The 23,761-nt window shown below is 40.4% G+C and overlaps 1 protein-coding gene across 2 annotated transcripts; it reads left to right on the plus strand.

The window, feature by feature from the left end:
* Window positions 1-4,082: 4,082 nt before the first annotated feature.
* On the plus strand, window positions 4,083-18,091 carry cetp (cholesteryl ester transfer protein, plasma). 2 transcript variants are annotated; one of them, XM_061677040.1, is made up of 17 exons: window positions 4,083-4,237; window positions 5,070-5,184; window positions 6,354-6,485; window positions 6,746-6,816; window positions 6,930-7,017; window positions 7,166-7,235; window positions 7,343-7,403; window positions 10,177-10,268; window positions 10,810-10,909; window positions 11,236-11,315; window positions 11,406-11,456; window positions 11,808-11,954; window positions 15,024-15,091; window positions 15,386-15,425; window positions 16,297-16,366; window positions 17,779-17,864; window positions 17,946-18,091. In XM_061677040.1, exons 1-17 carry the CDS (start codon window positions 4,093-4,095, stop codon window positions 18,042-18,044), a joined length of 1,515 nt encoding a protein of 504 aa, XP_061533024.1. In that variant the 5' UTR covers window positions 4,083-4,092; the 3' UTR covers window positions 18,045-18,091. The 2 variants fall into 2 exon arrangements, with proteins under 2 accessions (XP_061533024.1, XP_061533025.1); XM_061677041.1 differs by lacking the exon at window positions 5,070-5,184.
* Window positions 18,092-23,761: the final 5,670 nt, after the last annotated feature.

The following is a 23,761-nucleotide window of genomic DNA, read 5'->3' on the forward strand; positions in this document are numbered from 1 at the left end:
TAATGATTGACATATCGCACAAAAGAAAACCATTTCACAAAGCAATTTTATTTTTAAATATTGCTGTGTGAAAGCCAGAGCTTTATTTCGGTATAATTTTGTTGATACAACTTTTTAATTGTTGAAGCATTTTGTTTTATCACATTTTAGTTCAGTTTTTTTGACTACATAAACACTCAATAAAAAATATAACAATATTTTCAAAACATTACACTCAAGCGCAGAAAGTATTGGCTCAGATTTTTTGTGATTCTCTTTGTTGACGTTGACTTTGGTTATATGGAGAGAAATAAATTGCATTTTCATCTGGGTGCAGCAATGGTCGTCTACAGTATTTGGTGAATTTACGCATTGTACTGTATTTTTGCACTATGTCTGTACTTGCAGTACTCATTAATCACTGAGAAGTAGAAATGGCAGGTTTCGTAGGTTAGCAACAGCAGTATGTAAATGGTTCAAACAAAATGAAGTCATGGAACGTCTGTTTCAAATGGTGACGAAATGTTTTTTTAATAAATTAGTGTATATTTATTTACAATGTTTCATTTTGCAAAGGATCTGCCACTTGTGTGTGTGATTGTGTGAATCGTGTGTAGTGTATTGAAAAAATGTGCCCTGGTTTCAAAATCGTATTTAAGCAATTGAAAAACAACTCTAATTAGTCATCGATATGCTCTGAAGTTGTGCCTCAACATAGTTGCAACCGTTTTACTAAAACCTTTTTAGCAATGTAGAGGAACGGGAAAAATGTGAGCTTTATGGCTCAGCAGAAATGACATCCTCAAGCCAATTCTTCTGACCATGGATAGACCTAAGGTGAGTGCTCTTGTATTTTTCATAATTTGTAGTCGTAATGGGGTGTGTCACTCAAATCAACCCAACCCTGTTACTCATAAGAGAGAGAGATTAACTCAAAGATTATTTTTATTGTAAAGCAAAGTTTATCCTTGACCGATTAACATAACAGCTTGGATGTAACTTTTGAGCAATTATGTGAACATTAGCAATGTTTTGCTGTAATTAGAGTAATACTAAAATTTCATTTAGTAGTCAAATGATGAGCCCATCCAGGCACAGCCCCAAGAGGCTCCTTCCCATGGATTCAACACCTGTGGAAGGGGGCAAGGGGGTCAGGTGAAAACCGAGCTGTGTGGTGGCCAATGGCGGGGACCTTGGCGCTCCAATCCCCGATTACAGAAGCTGACTCTAGGGACGTGAAATATCAATTCTGGCAGGGAAGAAGCCCGAGAAAGTGCCCTCTCCAGTTTGGGAATGAGATCCTGCCCCAAGTTGAGGAGTTGCAGTATCTAGTGGTCTTGTTCATGAGTGAGGGAAGAATGGGGCGGGTGATGGACCAAGCGGATGGTGCAGCGTCTGCAGTCATGCGTACTCTGTATCGGTCAGTCTTGGTGAAGAAGGAGCCGAGATGAAAGGCAAAGCTCTCGATTTACCAGTGGATCTACGTTCCTACCCACACATATGATCACGAGCCGTGGGTCGTGACTGGAAGAAGAAGATCCCGGGAAGTGGCCAAAGTGAGTTTCCTCCACAGGGGGTCTGAGCTCATGCTTCGAGAGAGGTTGAGAAGCATCCAGAAGGTGCTCAGAGTCTACTGCTCCTCTACAGTAGTAGATGAGGTGGCTCGGGCATCATGTTCGGATGCCTCCTGGAGGCCTCCCCTTTGAGGTGCTCTATGCAGATGCCTCTAGGAGGAGGCCCTGGGGATGACCCAGGACATGCTGGAGAGACTATGTCTTCCAGTAGGCCCGGGAACGCCTCTGGATACCCCTGGAAGAGTTGGACGAAGTGGCTGGGGAGAGGGAAGTCTTGGCTTCCCTGCTTTACCTGCTGCCCAATCGGCCAGACCCAGATAAGTGGAAGAACACGGATGGATGGAAATAAAATATTGATGTATTCAGCAATACTTTTAAATGTTTTTCAGGTCTCTCCATTTCTGGAACATGGTTGCGCCAAATAGCAATATGACAAAATATCTCATGAAAAGTGTACTGTTGATGGTTAAGCTGGACAAATCAAATTATTGTGTTACAGTTGAGAATGAGACTTAGAAAATTATGTATGGATGATACAGGTTTTGGCGGCACGGTGGGCGACTGGTTAGCAAATCTGCCTTACAGTTCTGAGGACTGGGGTTCAAATCCCGGCCCCGTCTGTGTGGAGTTTGCATGTTCTTCCATGTCCCTGCATGAGTTTTCTCCGGGTACTCTGGTTTCCTTCCACATTCCAAAAACATGCGTGGTAGGTTGGTTGAAGACTCTAAATTGCGCATACGTGTGAATCTGAGTGCGAATGGTTGTTTGTTTCTATGTGCCCTGTGATTGGCTGGCGACCAGTTCAGGGTGTACCCCGCCGCTCGGCCGAAGACAGCTGGGATAGGCTCCAGCACGCCCGGGACCCTAGTGAGGATAAGCGGAACAGAAAATGGATGGATGGATACATAGGGATTATATTTTGATGTAATTCCTTGAAGAAGATATGAATTGCAACCTGTAAAGTGCTGTGTCATATCGTAATACTAATAAATGATCCATTACCAAAAATACAAAATTTGCGTTACCTAAATTCTCATCGATGATCACTCCCAGAAATGTAGTCGGCCTTGCCTTTACATTTTGGGTGCATCTGCAGCTAAAGACTGGGCTTCAGAGTAAAGCTACATCTGGGCCCTAGAGTGAAAGTTGGCCTCCTGCCTAACCTGGTAATCATGCAAACGACCATTTGTTGGCAAATAATACCTAATGCCATACAGCCCACAGTGTTTTCATTGTATCATGCAAACCACCATTTCTTACACAATCAAACCTGACGCCACAAAGACCACAATGAAAATTGTGTGCTAAAAAAAGACAAATAACTGTCAAAACTCAATACCACCTTGATAGAATACAGTCGTCAGCTCTGGGGTAACCCTTACAGGATGGTGAATGTGGTGTACACACATGCTTCCACTAGATGGTGCTATATTAAAGGATCCATAAATACAGACTGCTGTCAATCACTTACCACCAACAAGTACAAATAAAAGTAACTGGGCTCAAAAAGGCTTACTGCTGGACAATAGCTTGTTCATACTGGAATGGTCTTCTATATTTAGTTCCGCTGTTCATTGGAACATCAGCATTTTTGACCGGGTACACTGGTTTAACCTCTTATTAGGAAACGCAAGGACAGAAGACATTTGAGGAGGGGGGAAAAAAGGTTTGTTCTCTTCGTATTGACATGCTTATATCCACAAGGCATAATTAAGCTCATTGAGTGATTTCTTCCCACTTTAAAAACAAATACTTTATAGTTTGTAATATTCATTTATTTAAATGTTGAGACAAGGCACGGTGGACGACTGGTTAGAGCGTCAGCCTCACAGTTCTGAGGACCCGGGTTCAATCCCCGGCCCAGCCAGTGTGGAGTTTGCATGTTCTCCCTGTGCCTGCGTGGGTTTTCTCCGGGCACTCCGGTTTCCTCCCACATCCCAAAAAACATGCATTAATTGGAGACTCTAAATTGCCCGTAGGCATGACTGTGATTGCGAATGGTTGTTTGTTTCTATGTGCCCTGCGATTGGCTGGCAACCAGTTCAGGGTGTACCCCGCCTCCTGCCCCATGACAGCTGGGATAGGCTCCAGCACGCCCGCGACCCTAGTGAGGAGAAGCGGCTCAGAAAATGGATGGATAAATGTTGAGGTTTTGTACTGTTTACTGCATGGAAAACGTCACACTTTGGTCAGACAATGAAAGACTCAGAGTGACAGACAAATCTAAATTAGTACAGCATTTGGGTTTTCATAAAGTGATTCACTCAGATTGTAAAACTGGATGAGTAAGTTGCATTTTCTTCAACACCTAATAACATTCTCTGAAAGATAAGACTCGATCACAAGTCGGTTAAAATTTAGAAGCTGGAGCACAAGTCATGGACTACATTGACAAGAGTCCAACTGTGAATATGATCTTGCCCTGAACCCAAGTTGAATGTGTGTGTGTGCGTGTGTGTACGTGTGTGTGTGTGTGTGTGTGTTGACACAAATCCAAACAAAACGCACAGATTACAGAGTCAAAGAGTCTTCTTGCAAAATGACTCATGGCGTCTCTCCACTGTTACTCCTGCTACTGCTGTGTTCTTTGTACGGATCATCTCATGGATGCCTGCAGGATCCTGCCCAAGCCTACAGATTCACTGGAGCCGCGTGTCGTCTCACGTACCCTGCAGCTGTAGTGTGTGAGTATAAACGTAGTTCACTTGTTGGCATGTTTTTTATTTTAAATACTTGTTTCCCTTCACTTATTATCTGACTTGAGGGATTATGCCTTAAGGTAATAATGATCCGTTTGGTTCTTCACTGTCAAAAGTATGAGTTATTTTTATTGGAGGAGTGGTTAGCACATCTGTTTTAAGGGAGGGGGGGGGTTAAACCGCAACCTCTGGCCTTCCTGTGAGGAGTTTGCTCTTACGTGGTTGTGTCAATTTTCTCCTGGTTTGGTTTAATGAAGACTGATCTATCCTTAGGTGTGAATGTGAGTGTGAATGCTTGTCTATATGTGCCCTGCGATTGACTGGCAACCCATCCAGGGTATGTATACCCAGCAAACCCCGGCTCTCTCCCGAAGTCAGTTAGGATAGGTTCCAGCTCACGCGAAATCCTAACATTAACTGGAAACTAAAATTGCAACATCAAACTTACAGTGCAGCACTTTAAATACGCCAATCCATCACTTTTAAATCGCTTGAAATGCGAACATGCTAAATTCATTTAAAATATTATTTTTATCTTTTGGGATGAAGGTCTTTGTCATGTTTCCCCCTTTTTTTTTTTTTGCTGTATAAAAATACTAGGTGGATTGACAATACTTATAAATGAGTTTTACTATTTTTATACTCTGAAAAGTGAGCTGCATTAGATGATTGAGTTTTATAATTAAAATGTGTGTGCGTGCGAGTTTTTCTATTGGCAAGTCCCATTCCTGTCTGTATGCATGTGCAGATGAAGGACTGAGTGGTGATGTGTCGATATGCTTCTGATCAGGACTGCTATCATCTCGTTTTTATACAGTGAATGAGAAAACGACCAAAGTGATAGAGGCAGCATTTCAGCATGCCAGATATCCAGGTGTTAAAGCAGAGAATACAGTGCTATTCATTGGCAAAGTATCATATGGCCTTGAAAAGTGAGTAAATGTGCAACCCTGATTCCAATGAAGTTGGGACGTTGTGTTAAACATAAATAAAAACAGAATACAATTATTTGCAAATCATGTTCAACTTATATTTAATTGAATACACTACAAAACAAGATATTTAATGTTCAAACTGATAAATGTGATTGTTTTTAGCGAATAATCATTAACTTAGAATTTTATGGCTGGAACACGTTCCAAAAAAAGCTGGGACAGGTGGGTGCCATGATTGGGTAGAATTGCTCAGTCATTCACAAGCAAAGATGGGGCGAGGTTCACCTCTTTGTGAACAAGTGCGTGAGGAAATAGTCGAACAGTTTAAGGACAATGTTCCTCAATGTACAATTGGAAGGAATTTAGGGATTTCATCATCTACGGTCCATAATATCATCAAAAGGTTCAGAGAATCTGGAGAAATCACTGCACGTAAGCAGTGATTTCTCCAGATTCTCTGAACCATAAGTGGGTGCCATGATTGGGTATAAAAGGAGCTTCCTTGAATTGCTCAGTCATTCGCAAGCAAAGATGGGGCAAGGTTCACCTCTTTGTGAACAAGTGCGTGAGAAAATAAGAAAATAGTCGAGCAGTTTAAGGACAATGTTCCTCAACATACAATTGCAAGGAATTTAGGGATTTCATCGATGGTCAAAGATATTATCCAAAGATTCAGAGAACCTGGAGAAATCACTGCATGTGAGCGGCAAGGCCCAAAACCAACATTGGATGCCCGTGAACTTCGATCCCTCAGGCGGCACTGCATCAAAAACCGACATCAATGTGTAAAGGATATCACCACATGGGCTCAGGAACACTTCAGAAAACCAATGTCAGTAAATACAGTTCGGCGCTACAGCCGTAAGTGCAACCTGAAACTCTACTATGCAAAGCAAAAGCCATTTATCAACAACACCCAGAAACGCCGCCGGGTTCTGTGGGCCCGAGCTCATCTAAGATGGACTGATGCAAAGTGGAAAAGTGTTCTGTGGTCCGACATTTCAAATTGTTGTTGGAAATTGTGGACGTCGTGTCCTCCGGGCCAAAGAGGAAAAGATCCATCCGGACAACGTCCCGACTTCATTGGAATTGGGGTTGTATAACATCCACACAGTTGGTAAATTAAATGTCTTTAAATCATGTGGTGTTTCTGCCTCTATTTTCAGTTTGGAAATTCACAACCTGACAATTGGTCAGAGCTCCTTTGAGCTTCGTCCGGGTGAAGGCATCTCCATGGAGATAAGCAATGTATCCGCAGTCTTCACAGGGACCATCCATTATGGATATGGCAGTTGGCTGTGAGTGTGTCTGGAAAATTAAATTCATCAAATAAAATCATTGATGTGTCCAATAATTATATTAAATTTCTCACCCAGTGTTTGTATTTCTAATAATTCGTGCAAAATATGTAAAATCCTTTTGTTCAAATACAGTTTAGAGAGCAAACGTGTGAACAACAAAATACACTTCAAGGAGGCTTCCATCTCCTCAGTCACATAAGTGCAAATGCATTGTTTTTTTCAGAAAATATAAATACATTTGATTTTGTTTCATCTAGAGTCAATGTTGCTCAATCAATTGATTTTGAGATTGAGTCACAGACTGACCTTGGAATCAACCCCAAACTTTGTAAGTATGTTATTATTCAAACTGCGTCAGCTTTGATTCAAAAACAACTGAAATTTGTGAATCTGAGCATATTATTATTGTTTATGAAATTTATATTGACCGTCTTGTCTCAGATTGTGGTAAGGGGAAGGTAGCAGCAGACACATCATCTTGCTACTTGAACTTTGACAAGCTGCATTTACACCTGCATGGAGCGAGAGAGTGAGTTACGATAGTAAATACTCTTTAATAAAGTTTAATAACATTCAGGCTGGGAGCTGAATAATCTTTGCTCGCATTGTGTGCGCGCGTGTGTGTGCGTGTGTGTGTGTGTGTGTGTGTGTGTGTGCGCGCGCACGCGCGCATTCAGACCAAACTGGCTCAAGAGGCTCTTCACTGACTTCATCACGTTTACTGTCAAACTAGTCATCAAGGGACAGGTAAGGGCTACATCCAATCATCTTTTAATTCTGATATAATCATCAAAATTATAGCCACAATATTGTTCTTCTGTTAAAAAATTTTTTGGGGTTTTCTTCGAATTTAGATTTGTAAGGAGATCAACAAAGTGGCAAACATATTAGCCGACTTCATACAGGAGAAAGCAGGTGGGTTCAACTTGCAGTACTTGAACTACTACCTCTACCTGAACTACTACCGCTTTGTACTTTTTCAATAATTTTTTTGAACATTTGAAACTTGCCAATATGTCAGCTAACCAACTCTCTCTCTAACCTCTAAAAAAAAATTGCAGGGTTAACAAAGTGGGGTTTAAAGTGCCATAGCCAAAAGTGATTGTATTACAGCCATTGGCCAATTATTGTCTCTTTTGTTTTTCATCTTTCTGTTTAGGTCTGTAAATCAAACGGTGAAAGCGCGGTCAAACAGAAACTGATTATGGTGACAAAATTTCGAATTCCCCCTCCCCCAAAATCAGCAAAGGGCCGATTATTGGGTGGATCCAACAAAATTATCCTAAACCAGTGATTCTCAAAGTGTGGCACAAGTACCACTGGTGGTATGCGGGATCACTGCCTGACTATAGTTCAGTTGTATTTAACTTTTTAGGAAAATACATTTTTATTTTGTTTAACAACTGTTTGTTTTTCAACTTTTAATTGGGTAACATTTTTTATTTTACCTTTCTGTGTGGTACTATTTCATTGAATTATTTTCAGTACACTTTTTATACTTTCCTGTATTTAAGCACAGTGTCAATATGCAAACTGCATAATGTTACAGTGGCTTACAATAATCTTAAATATAGGCTACCAATCAAAAGTTTTGAAACAAAGTTCTCATGGTATTTAATGGAGAACTGTCTCCTAACATTTTACTGGTAGTGTATTTCTTGGGCGGCACGGTGGGCGACTGGTTAGCACATCCGCCTCACAGTTCTTATTTATTGATTTATTTATAAACCTGCTCTGTCCAGCTGCACGGCTTTGCAGAATGTTGGATCCGTACGCCTTTGTGGTGGAACAGTGTTTCTGTGCAACAGGGGAGTTGGAAATACACTCTGTGCTTATTTTAAAATTTTTGTAATTATTCTTATGTTTATTGAAAATGCAGCAGGACATAAAAGGGTTTTGAGGGACAGAGTGGACAATGGGACTAGGGGTGAAAACCACAGCAGAACAATAGTGAGACAGTCTAGATATTTGAACACAAGTAACAATACAACAGTCATTTGTAGATTGGTGGGTGGTGGGACACACACCCGGTGAGGACATGCAATAACTAGCCAAGAGAACAAGATAAGACAGAAAGGACAGAAAAGGGCAGGACATGGTGTGGGAAAGGCAGTGCTACTGTCGAGTGGTGCAGTGGGATTCTTTTTTTAGTGTCTAAACACATGTAAGAACCTGTGAGTTGTTAGTATAACCTATGTTGTTATTAGTGATCCCAGCATTAGTAATTAAAGTCTATAGTGTTTTGATCAAACGTATTAGTGAATGAACACCATATCACATGCATGTTAGTCAACTGGTGTACGGAGTTTCTGAGCCGGCACATCGAGGAACAGCGAGCTCGCCACCGACCCCCAGGACCCAGGGAAGTCCCGAGCCTGACCCAAGTGGAGGGGCACGGGCACCAGACCACCGCCCCCAACCCCCTTCCGCCATCCAGCGAGCCCCACCGCTATAACAGCACCCATCACCCCCGGGGGCCCCGCCACCAACAGGCCCCAACGCAGGAGCCAGCAGCCTCCAAAAAACAGTCATAACCCGCCAAAGCAAGCCCAAGTTAAGTGCCCGTCATGAGCAAGGATGCGCGAGGGTTCCAAGAGACGGAAGAGGAAGGCGGGGCCCACCCCTCCGCGGCCCGACAAACAAAGGAGGAGGGGGAGCGCAGGCCCCAGGAGTCTAACCAAGATAAATGTGAAAACCCACCACCCACCCTATTACTATGGTTACCAGGTCCATGACTGGCAACTATTGTCCCTGTACTGTGGTTGTATTTGTTGGGGTGTTGTGCATTAAAATTGGAGAAACTGGTGGGGGTGAGGCGAGACGGTCACAGGGCACAAGGATAGGCAAATGTATGTAGTGCATTTAAAATCTGCGGGAGAGAAGCATGGCGGGCCAGAGAGCAGGCTGGACACCTGGCCAAGTGTCCTCCCCAGCCCGACCCTGCCCCTCCCCCACAGGCGGGTGTATAATGCATTAAAACTGGAGGAACGGCAGAGCAGTGAAGGGGACGGGGCGCGACCATACCAGAAACCAATGCAGATGTGTCAGCCCCCGGCCCGGCGCCTGCCGCACCATGCCTGGTGCGAGTCCACCAGTGGACCCTGAATGAGATATGTGTGTGCGGAGTATGTACAGTGTGAGTATTAAAACATGTCCAGTGTGTGAAGTAAGAGGTTAGACTCCCGCGAGTCCAGCCCGGCCCGACCGGCAGCCGACAGGAGCCTGTGGCAGACCAGAGAGAAAATGGGGGGAGCCCCTCCCCACCCTGCAGAGGTCGACTGGGACACGACCTCCGTGATTGTGATGAAGCTCGTTCTGTAGTCACTTGTCAAAAATGGAAGGGCATCTTTATGAAGGCAAATATGTAGATGTGGCCCACTTCACCTTGGTGCTCCAGTGGAACTCAAAGAAGGACTGGAGATGGAAGGTGTGGTAAGACTCACATTGGAATTTAAAATGGCGTGTCTTCAAGTGCAAAAACAAGGACTGGCAATACATGCAACAATTCTCACATTGGATGCGGTTTGGCCCGTGTGATTACTGGAACGGATATAGTGCCAGGCGGCGGCAATTCTGGGAAGGGACGTAAAGCCACCTGCGCATATAAACTATAGTTATTTAGCCAATATAAATGCCCAAAATACAACTTGCATCACTGAGATTATGCAGTCTCTTGATGTGCTTTCAGAGCAGTTCCTCAGTGACGGTGACATCACAGTAGATATCGGCGTGACCGCTGCGCCCACCATCACTGCTAACTACATAGAATCGTACCACAAGGTAAGCAGTATTTGTATATTCAAAACACCCTGACCTATGCAGGCAGTCAAAATCCAGCACATCGAACAGATAAAACTTCAATCTAAGGAAAAATGCTTTAAGCAGAACCAAGACTGTCTGCCTTGACCGTTTCGCTTGACCGAGGATGGATGGGCAGAAAATAGAGGGAGAGACAGAGTGTGCGTTTTGAAACAAACATGCATACAGATATTGCAGATATGTTTGCTTCTGTCATTTCACCCGTATTTAATCACATAAGTTAATTGAGAACCTTTTCACATTTATGATTTCATAACCATGCGGCAGTCATAACAGAGACATTAACAATAATGTAAATGATAAATTACACGCATTCATAAAAGCGCAAACAACTGTAAAAGCGATTATGATGTACAATAGCAAACCCAGAAAGTGGCAATGAATCCCACAGCTGTCAGAAAATGGCGCAGAATTCAATACCTTGGTGATTGTTACTAATTAGTAACAATGTTACTAATTATTTAGTTTACCATTTGTTTTTCTTCTTTTCTCCATCTTCCAGGGGTTCACCAACTATAATGACTCTTCTGCTGTCATTAGTGATTCAACTTTCAACCCCAAGCAGCTGACTGACAACAGGATGCTCTACTTTTGGATCTCAGGTCAGCATTTTCCGTAATACAACAATACGATAAAATACAGTGTGCACACCTCATAAAATACTAAGTATTAAAAGATGACGTTAGCTGGCGGTGTTGCTGAATTAGTATGTAAATTGTCATTTATAAGCTGCCATGTTGGACAAAAAGAGCTACTGACCATCTTGTTAAAAATAATGATCATTTTTACTGGGTACAGTTGTCAGCAGAGGTTACAGTAACAGACTTTATTTCTCAAAAATGCATACTTAATGCTCTCCTTCCTTAAGATTGTTTTCGGTACTGTTTTTGGAAAGTGATGAAATGATAAAACGTATTGTTACTCTTAGACCGCGTCTTAAACCCTTTGATGACAGCTGCCCACCAAGATGGTCGCTTCCGGCTCAACATCACTGGAGCAGAGTTGATTGTAAACAAACACCTCAGATTGATTCATATCCACCATGATTTACAAAAACACGTCAAATAGCATTAAGAACGCTTATGAATGTGATTTCAGGAACTTTTCAAGACAAACGTCTCGACAACCATGCCTGATTTTTTTAAAAAGGTATTGTGGACCATATATTATTCACTCCCAAGAACAAACGTACGGAAGCGTATTGCATTCACTTGTAACACAGGTAGAAAAAAAATATTCAGAAAAACAGGTGGGGAAAAAAAATTGTCAGAAAAACAGGTGGGAAAATTTTTTGTCAGAAAACAGAAAAAAATAGTCAAAAACAAAGCCCTAAAATAAATACTCAGAAAAACAGGAGTTTTTTATTTATTTATGTTTTAATCCAAGTGAATGCAAGGTGCTTCCGTACAAACACACACAAAGTATGCATATAAACACTTTGGTTTCTTCCAGCCTGGAGATAATTACAAACTGCCTTGCTGTGTGTGTTTGTGTGTCAAGTGCCTTGCAGAAACAAGTTATTCCGAATTGCACGCGTGGAGTTCGTCTGTGCCCCGCATGAACACTTCCACCTCTGGCACAACTGTCTGGGCTGAGGCCTCTGGCCAGCTGCGGTGTGAACGTCAAGAAACGCTCTTCTTTCAAACGGTGAGACTGTGTGAAAATTGAGTTTCGAAATGAGAAATAATGCATTTTCAAAGTAATGGGTACTCGAGCATTACTTTAACAAAGACGAGAGGGGCAATTTCCAATCAACAAATGTTTGCTGAGTAGGAAACATTTACCTATTCAAGCATTATCCTCATCTACATGCGACATTTCGTATCAGCGATGAGTGAATATGATTTTTCTTTGAAGTCGTTTATTAGAGTATAATAACCAATGTGCCAGAAGTACTGAAAGCAGGATAATTTTGGTCTCATTTCAGTTACTTCACTAAAAAGTGATTATGTATTATTGCCATCTATGGAACAATATAATGTACACTTAAAAATATAATTTTGTGCAGAAAATCAGGAAAGAAATCACGCTTTTAACCTCAACAAATATTTAGATCGTTTTGAAGCTCTGCTAAAAGCATTTTAATTGGCCATTATGAAATCACATTTTATGACTGAAACAATACTTGAGCTCATTGGTAACATTACAGTGGACCGCTGAAAAACAATTGCATGGAAAATATGAACTTTTTTTTTAATATATATATGATTCTTTGATTATCTTATCAAGTTTGTCATACATTATGCATATGTGCTTAGTACGTCTGCGTCATAGTCCCTTCGTGCTTGCACGGGTTTTCTCCAGGTACTCGGGCTTCCTCCCACATTCCAAAAACGTTCACGTTCGGTTGAATGAAGACTCGAAATGGGCCAAAGGTGTGGATGTGTGAATTTGTCTATGTGCCCTGCGTTTAACTGCTTGCAGGTTCATGGTGTTGTACGCAATCTCCTGGATGGGATCCACCTCACCTTTGGCCCTGTACAGGATAAGCGGTAGAAAATTGATGTTGTACTAGGCTCATAAAATACAGTAATATTGGTCTAATTCTATTTGTTGAAGTAAGACTGGAGAAGTAGTTGTTGTAGTTGTACAATAACCTGTTGACAAAAGTACAACACTCACTATTCTATACATTAGATCAGGAGTGACAAACTTGTTGTAGTTCAGGGGCAATCTACAGCCTAATTTGATGTCAAGTGGGCCTGGCTAGAAAAACCATGTTTTGTTGTAACCAATATCATCCTCATAATTTCTATAAATAACAGTAAATTGGTGTTAGCGCTTTTGTTTTGATCCCAATTAATACAAGTACAATAGGAAAATCTTAATATTTAATAAGCTATCTTTTTACAGAACATTGGAAACACGGTCCAATTTTGAAAATGTGCAGTTTGCTTCGGTTTATCATCGTGTGTGCATTATAACTGATTACAGTGATTGTACACAAAGGCGCAAAACTTTTCAGTCACACGTATTTGGAACCGCAGGATACAATATTGCACTAAAAATGTAGTCAACTTATAAACATCTAGGAATTATTTTCACTCCATTTTCTAGATGTGCATAATGCATTCTCAAACCGAAATGTAGTAAAAACGTGATTGTGGTTTGTAACAACCTGAATAGTCTCCCCATGAATCATAGTGTCAGTGGATTGCTGACTTTGTCAAGTTTATGGACATTTCTTTGGTCTTATTGGTGTTTACAATTTAGTGTGACTTATTGTACCATTTAAAAAAAATAAATAAAAAAAGTCACTGGGAAAAATGTCTGCAGGAATCTGAGGTTGCACAGTGTTAAAAGCAGATGAAAAGTCCTCAAATATAATTTTAGCAAAGGTCTTTGGTTTCTCAAACTGTGAGTGCAAAATGTGCATCATTATTATCAAAATAACCTGTACAACTCATCCATCCATCCATCCATTTTCTTTTTCCCCCTTATCCTCACTAGGGTCGCGGCCTGCTGGAGCCTTAACCCAGCTATCTTTGGGCGAGAGGCGGGGTACACACTGAACCGGTCGCCAGCCAATCGCAGGGCACATATAAACACTAAATCTTTTTAAAAATACAATGTTTTTAAGAGAGGGGAAGTAAAAAAAAAAAAAGACAAAAATGAGATAACATGGTTGCACAAGTGCACCTGCCCTCTTATAAATGGGGATGTGGCTGTGTTTAGAATTCATCAATTAACATTCAAACTCAAGTGAAATGGGAGTTAACACAAAATTGCCATTTTAAAATGCCTCTGATTTCCTTTGACTGACATTTATGTAGTCACATCTTACGACACAATCTGCAAAGAGCTTCCGCAGCTTCAGAGGGATCTCATTGTTCAAAGTTATTAGTCAGAAGAAGGGTACAAAAAAGTTCCAAACCTTCAATGTCATATACCATATGTCAAATTCTCCCAAGGACTCAAATGCCCGTCAGATACCAAAACATTTTGGGTGGAATTGAGGAGACAGAGGGTCATTTTAATTTTTTTAAATATTGATGAATGAAAAAAAAAAAGGGCTTCAGCAAATAGGGGACTCTTTTCATTCAGGACAACAGGGTAGGTGCTGAGTGCCACTTGCGTTTTATGTGTGCACATGCCTGCAATGTATTGCATCTCTTTACCAGACATTCCAGGCACTTTTTGACCAGTGACCAGATATTGGATGTCACCCACCAAGCCAGTGACGTGGTCATTGAAGTGTCATGGGGGAGAAAAGTGTTCAAAATCTCTACTAGCAGTTCAAGCGTACAATAATAAGACAAGTCCATGGTTATCTATAGTACAGCGTGGGCTCAGATGCAACAAAGGAGGGATCGATCAACAATCTTTTTATTCCACTTATGATAGATCACCGGCGAACGTAATCACGCCAAAATAACAAGAAACTTGGATGTCTGCTCAACCTGCTTTGCTCCGTACGCGTTTTTTCTTTCAGTACCTCATGCCCACCACCTTGGTTTTCTCATTCAATCACAAGTCAGGACTCAGCCGAGACACACTCACACCTCACAGTCTGGCGGGAATTTTATAACTTTTAACCCAACGTATACAGTAATTGCACGGTCGCTTCAGTACATTTTTCACTTTCAAATACATCCCGCTGGCCGGAATCAACACCCGGGTGGGCCATGTTTGGCCCCCGGAGCGGATGTTTGATGACATATGTTTCTCTGATTAATGTGTTTATCATAATGTTCCTGTTGTTTGTTTCTTCTGCAGTTCATCACCACTACTGTCACAGCTTCTTATGCCAACAAACACGTCTTACTGCACAGCAAACCTTTAGAGTAAGACCATTCTCATTCTTTTTTATTAAGAACAAACGAATTATATCTCAATGGGATGCACTGGATTCAGGCTACTATCTAGTGTCCTCCAATGGATGAGAAAATCGAGGGGGTATTGTACATTGTTTTGTATATGATAATGCATTTTATGGTTTGAAATTTACCTGAAGTTGAGTTTAAATGGGGTGATATGGCCCAGTCTTCAAGAACTGAGGCACAAAGGAAAACATTTAGAATTTTGCGCCCACCTCGGATGCCAGACACTCATCTGTGATCATTTATTTCTTCCTCCAGGATTGTTGTACTACATGCTGATTTATACCAAAATCCTCTGGTAAGTGGATTGTGCTGTCATGCCATATTCTCTTCACAACCACTTGTCATTTTCATGTCTAGGGGATGCCTTTGTTAAAACAGACATATTGTACATTTTGTGTCTTTGTTCTTGATAACAGGACTCTCACAATCTTCAAAGTACACAAAGAATCAAGTAAAATTACAGCAAGCCCACTCACTGACAGTTAAAGCCTTTTCGATTGTCACTCGTGGAGGCAGCACATACCTCCAAATTACTCTTGTCAATTAGTGTGCGGAACCATGCATCTGACGCATGTATCGACAAACACAAATGCGCCCGCCACACGTCGACAGCTTAGTCAAACATTGGAGTTTGTCCCAGCAATCACAAACAACCGCTGATAACACTGTAAACTAATGCTAATCAGTGCAGCTCTACTTTTGGCTTTGACACTTTTTAGTGCTGACGTGTCGTCTGGCAGTTGGACCCTGGCTGTCACTAAAAGGCAGCTGCCTAGCTTAGCTGCCATGTCTAGGATAGTGAAAATCAGCATGGGACAGTTTGTATGGAAATGTAAAATTGAAAATGTCTCGCTTTCTTGTGTAGTATCACACTTGATGGGTGAGTAGCAACTCCAAAGACTAAAGGGCATGCAAGCAATTACAGTATACAGTAAATTTTTACATTCCCTTCAATGTATTGTATGCAGCAATTTTATAAGTGCGTATGTTTCATGTTTCATTGAACAATCTCATATGCTGGCAGCTGTGTTAATCTTTAGTATGAAACTCATGTCCACTAATGTCCTCATGAGGAACAAAACTTTACATTTTTGGATTCTGAGTAATTATGGACAATCATGCAATTATCTCAACCAAATATTTAATTTACTGATTGATCATTTTAGAAAGATCAAGCGCAACTGGATTTCATACAAGAAGCCGTGACGAAGATAGGCATCCCCAAGGTGTTGTCTGGTAAGAACCCAATACACGATAATTTTTGCATGGTCATGGACAACCACAATTGTATCTCACCACATATCCACCAATTTGATACTGTATGTTACTTATGTCTCGTGTAAAATGTTTAGTCTAGTCATTTGCTAAGTGAGTGCAATGTTTACCATCCTTCCATTGCAACATACTCCATCATCATTCTGTGGCTAATCAAAACATTTAAAAACTTTGACTACCCTAATGTCTGCCACAACATCCTGCCAAATGGTTTATGTAGGTCGTAGGAGGGGTCCCTCCCACAGCCATCATAGGCCAATGTGACCAGCTTGTACCACCTGATTGGCTGGTACAAGTGTCAGTCCAAGTGTCAGTCCAAAAGTCTCGAGGCAGTCGGTCATGTTCAGGTGTTCAATCATTCAATTACCATGCATGGAAGGAACTCAAAGACAACACCCAAAATAATGTAAACTAAACCAAACAATCAAGCATTGAAACAAACATTTAATACATAACAAACAATTTCTCGTGTATAATGCGCAGCCATGTATAAGACGAACCCCCAAAGTGGACCTAAAAATTCTGGAAAACCATTCTACCCATGTATAATGCATTTTTACAATCCATGATTTTGCTTCTACCCATATGATCAAAACATAAAGTATTATCTGTATTTTGTTAGGTCTTTTTTTTCAAATAATTATTCTGAGGTTAAGCACCTTATTTGAACACGTAATAGTTTTTTTTTTTATTAAAGTGCTTTAATTTTGAAATGCACAGCCCTACTTTTATTTAGTAAAATAGAATGTTTGATTACCGAGGCAGAATTTGTAAGAATTTATAAAACAAATTTAAAGAAAAGATGAAGGACCAGGCGAAACACATTGAATTTTATTTTAATGGGATAAAAATTAAACTGTCAAGCATTTCAGAAAAGCATTATAATTGAACAAAAGATAACCATAAAGAAATTAATGATGGTTGTTGTTCAGTCATCAGTCATATTTAAAAAAACAAAACAATATTTCACAAATTCTGCCAGGGTATGTAAACTTATAGGCACAACTGTGCATATATGCAGTCATGCGTACACCCCTGTCATATTGGAATGAAAGTGTAGGCTACACCTTTTTCATAACCACTAGATGGCGGTGGCATTTTGGAATGAAAGTGCACACCTTTTTCATAACCACTAGATGGTGGCATACATTTATAAGATGTGAAAGTTTTTTTTCCTATTTTCCCCTATACCCATGTATAATGCGCACTATTGACTTTTGACAATTTCTTGGGGGGGGGGGGGGAAATATGCATTATACACGAGAAATTACAGTAGTCAAAACACAACTGAACCACTCAACTGATAAATCACAGCACAACAATTACATCTGAGTTGAATGGACTGTGGTCCTCTTCTATGGTTGCTGCTCTAGTACTTGAAATGGAGATAACCAGGCTGTTGGACAAACAGGGAACATACTTATTTGACATCTACAACCCACAAGTGCTTTCTCAGGATGTAAGTATCACTTTAATGGATTTTTGTTATTTGCCATTTGTTGCACATTTCTTGCACTTATTGTTATTCCCTTTTGCTCAGGGATTTGTGATAATACAGATGGACTTTGGTTTTCCTCATCACCTCCTTGTTGACTTCCTCAAAATGACACTACAGCAAACAGGCAAACTTCAGCAATAAAGAATCAAATTTGACAAACGTTTGAGCACCTTTTACCTCACCCCCATTCCACAAGTAACACTGTAATGTATATAGAGTGTTATATTTATTTATGTGTGTGACTGTGTGGATATAATTACTCTGTCAGAGTTTTCCCTGTCTGAGAACATTCGTCAGCGGGCAGGTTGGAGTCCTGGAAATGTACATATTACTTATTTGGATGTCCCTCCTCTGGACACCACTGGGTTAGACAACACCAGCCATCCACAGGAAAGGACAGAAGATGGCTCCTACCCAATAAATGGAGAATTTCAGCTTCTTCCCTCTGTACAGGCAATTTGTACCTTCAGCCTTTAAAACATTGAATGCTACACAGTAATTAGGATACTGTTGATCCTAGGTTTTTACTGAATCTTTAACTAATGACCAGGGTGGCACGACTGGTGAGCACATTTGCCTCACAGTTCTGAGGACCGGGGTTCAAATTCTGCTTCACCTGTGTGGAGTTTGCATGTTCTCCCAGTGCATGCGTGGGTTTTCTCCGGGTACTCCAGTGTTAGACTTGACATCTTGAGGGCAAGAAAGACCGTGTTTATATGTTATATAACCCAAATTCCAATGAAGTTGGGATGTCGTGTTAAACATAAATAAAAACAGAATACAATGATTTGCAAATCACGTTCAAACTATATTTAATTGAATACACTACAAAGACATGTTATGTTCAGACTGATATACTTGATTGTTTTTAGCAAATGATCGTTAACTTTGAATTTTATGGCTTAAAAACGTTCCAAAAAAGCTGGGACAGGTGGCAAAAAAGACTGAGAAATTTGAGGAATATCCTTTACACATTGATGCTGGTTTTTGATGCAGTGCCGCCGGAGGGATCGAAGGTCACGGGAATTCAATGTTGGTTTTCGGCCTTTCCGCTTACATGCAGTGATCTCGGTGGAATTCTTTCCCATTCTTGCTTGATGTTCAGCTTCAGCTGTTCAACAGTCCGGGGTCTCCGTTGTCGTATTTTACGCTTCATAATGCGCCACACATTTTCAATGGGAGACCGGTTGTACTGCAAGGCAGGCCAGTCTCGTACCCGCACTCTTTTACTATGAAACCACGCTGTTGTAACATGTGCAGAATCTGGTTTGGCATTGTCTTGCTGAAATAAGCAGGGGCGTCCATGAAAAAGACATTGCTTGGATGGCAGCATATGTTTCTCCAAAACCTGTATGTACCTTTCAGCATTCGTGGCGCCTTCACAGATGTGTAAGTTACCCATGCCATTGGCACTAACACAGCCCCATACCATCACAGATGAACCTTGCGTTCATAACAGTCCGGATGGTTCTTTTCCTCTTTGGCCCGGAGGACACGACGTCCACAATTTCCCAAAAATATTTGAAATGTGGACTCGTCGGACCACAGAACACTTTTCCACTTTGCATCAGTCCATCTTATATGAGCTCGGGCCCAGAGAAGCCGGCTGCGTTTCTGGTTGTTGTTGATAAATGGCTTTTGCTTTGTATAGTAGAGTTTCAAGTTGCACTTACGGATGTAGCGCCGAACTGTATTTACTGACATTGGTTTTCTGAAGTGTTCCTGAGCCCATGTGGTGATATCCTTTACACATTGATGTCGGTTGTTGATGCATGTGCCGCCTGAGGGATCGAAGGTCACGGGCATTCAATGTTGGTTTTCGGCCTTGCCGCTTCCATGCAGTGATTTCTCCAGATTCTCTGAACCATTTGATGATACTATGGACCGTAGATGATGAAATCCCTAAATTCCTTGCAATTGTACGTTGAGGAATATTTTCCTTAAACTGTTCGACTATTTTCTCACGCACTTGTTCACAAAGAGGTGAACCTCGCCCCATCTTTGCTTGTGAATGACTGAGCAATTCAGGGAAGCTCCTTTTCTACCCAATCATGGCACTCACCTGTTCCCAATTAGCCTGTTCACCTGTGGGATGTTCCAAACAGATGTTTGATGAGCATTCCTCAACTTTCTCAGTCTTTTTTTCCACCTGTCCCAGCTTTTTTGGAACGTGTTGCAGCCATACAATTCTAAGTTAATGATTATTTGCTAATAACAATCAAGTTCATCAGTTTGAACATTAAATATCTTGTCTTTGTAGTGTATTCAATTAAATATAGTTTGAACGTGATTTGCAAATCATTGTATTATTTTTTAACACAACATCCCAACTTCATTGGAACTGGGGTTGTACAATAGTCAAGGGCTCTATTGCTGGGGAAAATAGTAGTGGGTTGAGGGGATAACCCTGACAAATCCCCCTTAGGAAATTGAAATTTCAAGACTTTTTGGTGTTTGTAATTACAGCGGCCTTGGGTGTTGTTAGTAGATAAAAGTTCAACTCAATAAATACAGTATTTATTGTATTCTTTGTCTGCTGTTTGCCAGGTGCTGAGGGCATCAGAGCGCCAGCTGTCCCCTGGTGGTGGTTCCTTTATTTTTGTTTGCTGTCTCACGGGTGCTCTTTTGGACCCTCCCTTTGAAATTACCGTTGTCGTGGTAAATTCCTCATCCCTGTCGGTAATTTGTTGGTTGGCAGGTCTTCTCCCACTACTTTGTTTTATTTTAGTCAGCTAAATATTTGAATTAATTTGTGTCAGAAAATATTTGTACTCTGGAACACGTCCTGTGGACCTTTCTCAAACCGCGTGACCTTCTTTTCTAAATAAGTGTTTTATTCCTGAGGTGGAAGTCCCCAGGTGGCGTTGTGCCCCCATTTAAAAAAATGTTTTTTTTAAACTATAGTCCACATTGCCACACAAGGAATTTATACAGTAATTTCTACATTTGTTCCCTTCAATATATTGTACTCAGCAATTTTATCATTCAAAACAGTTTCTGTTTTTAGGAGGGGGGGTGGGGGGGGGGGGAGATTTATATAAATCAGATTTATATAAATCACTGCGCATCCTTTAGTTCCATGCAAACACAACAATGCAGGGCCGTGCCACTCAAACCAAATGTTAAATCTATTCAAGATTCATGTTCTCATCGTATTTTTTTATTTTATTTTTTTTTTAATTTGTTTTTGTTTTTTTAAAAAGTGTTTTTCCAATCATTTTGCAGGTATTTTACACCCCTTTTACAACCCTACATTGTTTCTGAAATTGTACATGTCAAGATTCTGGAATGTATGTTTCATCTAACAATCGGATATGCTGACTTCTGTGTTAATATTCAGGATGAAACTCATGTCCACAAATGTTCTCATGAGGAACAAACCTGTACAACTTTGGATTCTGTGTAATTATGGACAATCATGCAATTAACTCAACCAAATGTTGAATTTACTGATTTATGTTTTTAAAGTATTTTGAGTTGAATGGACTGTCGTCCTGGTGGTTTGCTCTTCGAATACTTGAAACGGAGATAACCAGGCTGATGGACAAACAGGAAAGATACTTATTTGACATCGACAACCCACAAGTGCTTCCTCGGGATGTACAGTAATTGTCACTTGCATGGATTTTTTCATTAGCCCTTTTTTTTTTTTTTTTTTTTTTTTTTTTTTTTTTGCTGCACATTTCCTACATGTATTTTGATTCCCTTTTGCTCAGGGATTTGTGATAATGCAGAAGGACTTTGGTTTCCCTCATCACCTCCTTTTTGACTTCCTCAAGATGACACTACAGCAAACAGGCGAACAAACTTCAACAATAAAGTTCGGGAACCTTCTCCTTCACCCCCAATCCCACAAGTAACACTGTAATTTATATGCAGTATTATGTTGATTTGTGTGTGTGGATATACACTAATTAGTAGAGTATGTCGGAGTTTTCCCTGTCGTTCGTCAGTGGGTGGGTTGGAGGCGTAGATATGTATGTATTATTTGGATGCTCCCCCTTTTTTGGATGCCTACCGCCCCGTCGCCACTCCCCCTGCATGCCATTGGGTCATGCCATTAGGAGTACACGGAAACCCCGAGCAAGCATGTGGAGAACATGCAAACTCCACACAGGAAGGCCTGAAATCCAGAATCTCTCAACTGTGAGTCATGCGTGCTAACCACTATTGCACTGTGCTACCTGTTCCATATTATTCTTGAATACAATATGACATATAATATATGTAATGTGTTTTTTCTTTGCACAAAAGCAAAAAAAAAAAAAAAAAAAACATTTCTTTTTTTTTTTTTTTTTGTCTTTCTATCAGATATTCTTGTTGAACCAATTGAGGGACCACAAATGTTGATCAACCGCTAGGTGGAGTAGTTGTGTTAGTCTTTGTGCACTGTTGTCAGTGGACATTTCAGTTTAGCGCACATTACTTGCATTCTCTGGCCATCTGACACTGCCCCACCAGGTAGCGCTCTTTTCTCATTTAATGCGACCTTAAGCTTTTATTATTTACATTTTTTTTTCTCATCGAATGAGACCTTAAACTGTTTTAATTGATTTATTTTTCTCATTTGATGCGACGTTAAGCTTTTATTTTTGATTTATTTATTTACGCCAAGCGTTGTAGACTGTGGACAGAGGAATGACAGTCAGCGCTAAAAAGTAAAGAATATCAGTGATATCAGTGGTCTGATATTTGATTTGATATATTTTAATGGACTGTTTTTTTTGTGTGTGTATTTTACTGTACTGTAATGTAGTTTATTACTATGCTGATTGCTGATTTAATGCATTTTACTATTGTGTAGTAGTTTTAGCATACCTTTAGCATATTATAATGTAGTTTTATATTCTACTATGCTGATTTTATGTCTTGCATCACTGTGTAATGCAGTTTTAGCATCTTGATTATTTGTATTTTATTTTATTTTTTTGTCCTGATTATCCTTTTCATGTGCAAACCCAAATCGGGACAAGGTGTGAAAACTAGCATTAGCGCTAAACCCTCTGTACAACGCATCAGTCGCATATTTGGCTCCTGTAACTGTTAAACTGTATCGTCCCTCTTCAAATAAAGTCTCTTCATTCAAGTGAGAGAGACGACTAGATGAGACAAGAAAATGAAACCAATCTTTCGGCCCGCGTGTTACTTCCCAACGGGTGAATTTTCAGCTATAGTTGCTTGTTTATTTTAATATTCATCTTTTCGCAAACGTTGAGTGATATCATGCGTGCTGTGGTTGCGACATCAACGATCCCGGTGCCCTCGTGCTGGTCAAGCATCTGTAACCGGTTCAAAGAACATGTCCAATAAGAGGTCATCTGCAAAGTGACAGTGTGAAGGTGAGCTAGGGTGTATTTTGATTGGAAAAGAAGATAGAGCGATTGGGAAGTTATAATCAACCCTATTAACCCAAAAAATAATTTGAATATTAATGCTGAAAGGATTACACTGAAAAAAAAAAAAAAAGGTAATTTGAATTTACTGAAAGGTAGAGTAGGTAGAATACCACGTCAGATATATTACCTTTGTTTTGTCTCGAGAGCTGCCCTATTAATTATTTTCAACTTTTAATTAAAACTAATTTAGTGGCACAACATGGGGCCAGAGGGGGCGTGAGTTTCCAAAAGATCAATTTAATAATATTCTCGTGTCAGGTCACACAGACAGTTTAAACATAAATGACAAAGTTTAGTTGTTTTTTTTAAACAGCTAACCACACCTTTAATCCAAAAATGTATATCAGTTGAACATGTTCTGTTATACTAACAGATTGTTTGATTATTGTTTAAGAAGAGAGGGGGGAAATACCACATTTTAATCATGTGCAACCTAAAGTTGAATACTTTTTTTGCGTGTGA

Source organism: Phycodurus eques, chromosome 5 (genome assembly GCF_024500275.1).
Source record: "Phycodurus eques isolate BA_2022a chromosome 5, UOR_Pequ_1.1, whole genome shotgun sequence".
NCBI classification, from domain to species: Eukaryota; Metazoa; Chordata; class Actinopteri; order Syngnathiformes; family Syngnathidae; genus Phycodurus; species Phycodurus eques.

Coding starts and splice junctions, on each gene's coding strand:
- cetp (XM_061677040.1), top strand. CDS start 4,093: ATGACTCATGGCGTCTCTCCACTGTTACTCCTGCTACTGCTGTGTTCT. Junction 4,238..5,069: donor GTACCCTGCAGCTGTAGTGT/GTGAGTATAAAC, acceptor GTTTTTATACAG/TGAATGAGAAAACGACCAAA. Junction 11,955..15,023: donor AAACGCTCTTCTTTCAAACG/GTGAGACTGTGT, acceptor TTTCTTCTGCAG/TTCATCACCACTACTGTCAC.